General features: G+C 34.6%; 1 protein-coding gene across 1 annotated transcript; it reads left to right on the top strand.

Moving 5' to 3' along the window:
• The first annotated feature begins 569 nt into the window (after nucleotides 1-569).
• On the top strand, nucleotides 570-4,441 carry LOC127438157 (receptor-transporting protein 3-like). The gene is made up of 2 exons (XM_051693504.1): nucleotides 570-760; nucleotides 1,165-4,441. The coding sequence occupies exons 1-2, from the start codon at nucleotides 615-617 to the stop codon at nucleotides 1,511-1,513; spliced, it is 495 nt and encodes a 164-aa protein (XP_051549464.1). The 5' UTR covers nucleotides 570-614; the 3' UTR covers nucleotides 1,514-4,441.
• Nucleotides 4,442-6,000: the final 1,559 nt, after the last annotated feature.

Raw genomic sequence — 6,000 nt, 5'->3', positions numbered from 1 at the left:
ATATATATATATATATATATATATATATATATATATATATATATATATATATATATACATATATATATATACTTTATGGACTATTTTCCATTGTGGTACAGAGATCTTAATGTGTAATAAAAGTTAATACAATTTAAGCACTGTTTTCCAAGTCTAAGTATAATACATTGTACATTTTCATTAATGGGAGCTAATTAAATCACAGCAAGCTCAGAGTTTATCTACACACCTGTTTCGTCCTTGAATCAATTAATTAAATAGTAATTTTAAGTAATTTATTTAATTCAGCATGCAACATTATTCTTATTTATTTTAACCAGTGTTATGGTATGAATGAAATATATAAGGCCAATAGGTTCTCATACCAATTTCCCATATCTTATGTAGAACCTTAAATACCATTTATGTATTACATAATGCAAAAATGATCACCGGTCTTAAGTTTTCAATGTGTCATGGACCACTTTAAGTTTTACTGCTAATTGGATTTGCAAAGACATGTTAACTTTCATATTGTAGAGAACAGCTTGTTAGTTTCAGTTTCATTTCTTGGAATCTGAAAGCATAGTTGCAGTATTTATTCAGTGAGCAAGCCCAATACACCATACGAAGACATGGCATCAATGTTGTGGAACAGTGCTTTACAGGAGAGGGCAAGCGAGTTACATGAGGACACATGGAATATTGTATTTGATGAGTCTATAGTGGCACACACACCAGCTCCTGGTTGGTACCAGTACATTTCTGGCTCCTTTGCACGGTGAGAACCCAGCTTTGTCAGAATACAAGACTTAATTCCATCCATGATGTTTTATATGATTTATTACACGATCCTTACATGTTTTTCTTGCCTAGTCTTATCCAAATAGCCTACAGAACACATTTCTAGCACATTTATTATTATTAGGACATAGATTAATGTATGTCTTATTCGATCCTTGTTAGATACTAATTGGACGTAAGGTGAATTCAGGTCACTGCTTTTTGTCATTGAGGTCAATTGTAAAAACTGTCCCATTTTACCTGAATTCATCCTCTATAATGTCTAAAGCAACTTTAAAAGTGTTTGAATCAGACCTTGAGTGGTGCTGACAAACTGATAGTTGACAAGCCTTGTGGTGTGACATGATACGCTTAATTGAAAACACATCATTGCATTTACAGGTTCAGCTGTTCTCTTTGTAAAAGATCGTGGATGTCTAAGAGAGTGCAGGTGGTGTTTCACTTCTATCTGAACACAGCAAGCAGTCCTAAAAGTGGAACCATTAAAGTGCGACGCTTCAAACAGAAATGCAGGAGGTGTGCTGAAGCTCAGATGGAGGATCCAAACTTCCCAGTGGAAAACATTGATGTACTGGTTGAGAGACTGGTTGGAAAGATCCGTATGAGATGCTATAGGGAAAACCTGGGTGAAACAAACAGGGCCTCAAAGTTCCATGGCAGAGTTAATGGCCCTCATGAAAGTTCTCACTGTGAAGCCTGTCGAGAAGGTGTCTGTAGTCAGGCCACCTGAGATTGATTCCACTGGTCTGCTCAGAACTGATAAGTGAATAATTTGTATTTATTATTAATTGTTTTCCCAATGATAATGTGATAAACGTGGACACAAATAAATCTTGCTCAAAAAAATTGTCAATATGATATTTGTTTTTAAATATCATTGAATCATTGAAAGCTGTTGTAATGTAGGATGGACTTCAAATAAAAGGGAATCTTTTGAAAGGCGTTTCTTCAGTCTGCAGTGATAATACAGCCTATAGTGATAATATCTGATGCTTTTACTGAACTTTATGTAGACTCAAAAACAGTGATATCTGTAATAATATATTGTAAATACAAATTTTGAAGAGATGGAGTTTTTGACAAATGTCAAGATTATTTTGCACTTAGCTCTTGATATCAATCTGAATTGTCTTTGTGATAAATTCAAATTATTCTTCATAAGGTCACATGTTCATATAATCTGCATGATGAAGGCATACAGATTTGGCTTGAAGTCCAAGACTCGACTCGTAAATTCTTTGTAAACATAAGTAAACATAAAGTAAGTAAACATAAAGAAATACAGAGTACTGTTGAAGCAAGGTACATGTTACTTTCTCAGCGCTGGCAGTGATGGACAAGATGGACCAAACATTTGTGATTAGAGGGCATTTTATTTTTTATTTTATTTTTTAATTGCAGGGGTGGATGTCCATTTTTTTCAGATCATTGGAATTAATAGTACAGATGTCCACAGTAAGACAATAAAAGTCTCGAAATTTGAATGCGGCCGGTAAACTGGGCCTGTTGTTTTTCAATGGTTAAAATAGAATCAAACCAATAGAGCTTAAATTAATGTATCTTTTTTGCAAAATCCTGAATTCCAACAAATGTTAAAGGCTGAAATCAATGTTTATATGGAGACAAACTGGCCCTCAGTATCCTCTGTGGGCGTGGCTTGGGAGGCACTTAAAGCGGTCCTTAGGGGTCAGATCATAGAGTATGCCTCATTCATCAAAAAATCCAAAGCACAAGAACTCGTAGAGTTGGAAGGGAATATTAAAAGTGCAGAGGCAGAGCTGAAGTGCCGAATGTCATCTGATGGCCTCAGAGAATTGACTCGATTGAAAAACAGATATAACACTATTTTGTCACGGAAGGTGGAGTTTTGGCTACTCAGGGCAAGACAGTTATACTTTGAGTCGGGGGACAAAGCAGGAAAAATTCTGGGTAGATATATAAAGCAGAAACAGTCTTTTTCTACCTTTCTCTCAGTGAAATCTGCTGGTGGTGAAATGTTTACCTAGGCCATTGATATTAATAATGCTTTCGAGGAGTTCTATCTTGATCTCTATAGCTACATGTCTTCATCTACTGATGTAGATATTAGACATTTTGTGGAACCATTAGAACGCCCTAAACTGACGGCTGAGCAAAAAAGTTCTCTTGATTCTGAGATAAACTTTTAGGAGCTTGGTGAGGTAATTAAGGCCTTGCCTGCAGGCAAGGCTCTGGGCCCAGATGGCTTTGCCGCTGAATTTTTTAGATCTTATGCTACAGAACTGGCTCCACATTTGTTAGAAGTTGATATGGAATCATTAAAGAATGGAAAGCTTCCGACAACCATGAAACAATCCAGGATCAGTCTGATTCTTAAAAAGGACAAAGATCCAAGTGAGTGTAAGAGTTACCGTCCAATTTCCCTGATCCAGCTAGATGTAAGAATATTGTCAAAAATTCTGGCTAACCGATTAAGTTATGACATCTCTTATTCATATAGATCAGGTGTGGTTTATTCGGGGCCATAGCTCTTCTGATAACATTAGGCGTTTCATCAATATCATGTGGTCAGTGGCGAATGATCAGACTCTGGTCGCTGCCATCTCACTTGATGCCGAAAAGGCTTTTGATATGGTAGAATGGGATTATCTTTTTATGAATTTGGAAATATAGGGTTCGGGAATAATTTTATTGGATGGATTAAGTTACATTATAGACACCCGGTAGTGGCGGCACAAACAAATGGATTAATTTTAGATTATTTTACTCTGTACAGGGGCACCTGGCAGGCTTGCCCTCTTTCCCCATTATTGTTCTGTCTTGCCCTGGAACCATTAGCAGCCGCGATAAGAAAGGAAGATGATTTTCCAGGGGTGGTGGAAACAGGGCATTAAGTATTTGAGCATTTTATTCCCAGCAAATTTGTCTGATTTATTTAGAGTTAATTTTGACCCCTTAATAAAAAGGTTTTCGAGCGATGTGGGCAGGTGGGCTTCATTACATTTATCTATGATTGGGAAGGTTAATGTTATTAAAATGAATTGTTTTCCAGAAATTAACTACCTGCTACAATCTCTCCCTGTGGATGTCCCCCTGTCTTATTTCAAGCAATTTGATAGCATAGCGAAGTCCTACATTTGGAATGGTAAGCATCCTAGATTACATTTTAATAAGTTACATAGCCCGACTGACAAAGGTGGGCTTGGCCTACCCAAGATTTTGTTTTATTATTATGCATTTGGTCTCAGACATTTGGCTTATTGGTCGCTTCCACCTGAGAGAGCCCATCACTGGTTTTGTATTGAACAGGAAGTTCTTGCTCTTATTTCACAATTGCAAAGTCTTTCTATCAAACTAATCTGAGAAGTTAAGTTACACCCCGTTATCTCGTATTTGCACTCGGTATGCACAAAAGTGTCCAGAGTGTTTAATTCGGACATTTATTTAAATGTTGCCTCAAGCATATGGTTGAACCCTAAATTATGTTTTAGTAAGTCCCCTTTCTGCTGGTCAGAGTGGATTGTGAGGCAGGTTGCTACACTCGGTGGCCTATATGAGAGTGGAGTTTTGAGATCTTTTGAAAATTTGGTTAAAAATTTTGGGATTCCCAGATCTCAGTTCTATAGGTATTTACAGCTGCGCCACCTGCTCTGTATTGTTTTTGGGAGTAGCAATGTTTTGGGGGAGTTAAATGTTGATTCAATGTATATATGTTGTGTTTTTTATATGTTATATGTCTATGAATCAATAAAAATGTAAATTGTAAGGTTATAAGGAAAACGATTTAATTTAATTTAATTTAATTTAATTTAATTTAATTTAATTTAAGGGTGTAGGCATGTCACCAAACACCAAAGACACTTTCTTCCTCTCCCTATGTAAGACGACAATTTAAATAAGTAACCATGCCAAGTTTGAATGCTTTAGCATATAAATTATATAAATTCCAATGCATTTCATACACATAATCAGTTTTTGAAAAGTAAATTAAAGGTTAAACTTGTGTGAATGTCCTTATTCATCCTCCAGATGGCGCCAAACCATAAAAATAACTGCAATACAAAATCATTTTCCAGATTTTCCATTTGAAGGTTACTAAAGCAACGGCAGCATACTTCATTAATATTCATAAGGACAGCATTTGCCATTGGACATTAACCAAGAACGTCACTGTTATGTAATTAATATTCAACCAAGCCTTTGACATAGCAGTATTTCAAAATTTGCCTTGTCAGTGTTGGGAAGTTCGTTTGATGTTGTTGTTGTTGTTGTTGTTGTTGTTGTTGTTGTTGTTGTTGTTGTTTTTGGCTAATCGTTTGAACCGTTTGCATCATGGCCACGGTCCGCATGTTAAGTTTTTGTTTTCAGTTAAATTAATATTTGGCTATACGAATGTTATGTTTTCGATACTTTAAAAATGGGTGTGTTTTATTGGTTGTATTTAGAAACATATGTATTCCAGTTTGCCATTCTATATATCTCTCTCTACATGGCAAACATTATGATATAACATTGCAACATAATTGTTTATGGTTCCAACAAGCCATTAACCAGCTTTAAAACTGTATTATGGGCTAAATGGTTGGTCGTGGTGGAAAAGGCACCACAACTTAGGGACAGTCGTAATTTGTGTGCAAAATTTAAATAATTTTTCAGATATAGTAAAATAGGCTAAATGGTTTGTTTATTTCATCCTTTGTCTAGATTATAATATTTATAATATGTTATAATTCATATTTTTTTTTTTTGTAGGTAATTTCCATATTTTAAGATGAAAAGTCTGGATATGGGACAAGGGTAAAAAAAAAAAATAGCCTACATAATATGGAATTGGCAAATAAGTGTATTAAATAAAGGATGAAGGCATAGGAGAAATTTCTAAAGCAGTTTTAACCCCTGGCACACAAAGTACCTGAAGCTGAAAAAAAAAAAACACACAACATTTTGAAATAGTTTATGTTGAGTTGACTCCTTGTTTATGGGTCATTGACAAATAAAGTTTTCTGAGGTGATGAAAATTAGAAATCTTTTTAAAATCTAGCTTAAAACACATATGTCATATATATATATATATATATATATATATATATATATATATATATATATATATATATATATATATATAGCATTTTCTAAAAATGTCAAGTGGTGTGACCATCAAATTATAGGTATTAAAATACTTTACACATAAGTGTACACAACTTAATAATTAATTTCAAAATAGTTTGTAAACACATT

The sequence above is a fragment of the Myxocyprinus asiaticus genome, chromosome 49, assembly GCF_019703515.2.
Source record: "Myxocyprinus asiaticus isolate MX2 ecotype Aquarium Trade chromosome 49, UBuf_Myxa_2, whole genome shotgun sequence".
In the NCBI taxonomy this organism is placed as follows: Eukaryota; Metazoa; Chordata; class Actinopteri; order Cypriniformes; family Catostomidae; genus Myxocyprinus; species Myxocyprinus asiaticus.
The sequence above is the reverse complement of the archived record's forward strand: the minus strand, read 5'-3'. Positions and strand labels throughout refer to the sequence as shown.

Coding starts and splice junctions, on each gene's coding strand:
- LOC127438157 (XM_051693504.1), top strand. CDS start 615: ATGGCATCAATGTTGTGGAACAGTGCTTTACAGGAGAGGGCAAGCGAG. Junction 761..1,164: donor ATTTCTGGCTCCTTTGCACG/GTGAGAACCCAG, acceptor TTGCATTTACAG/GTTCAGCTGTTCTCTTTGTA.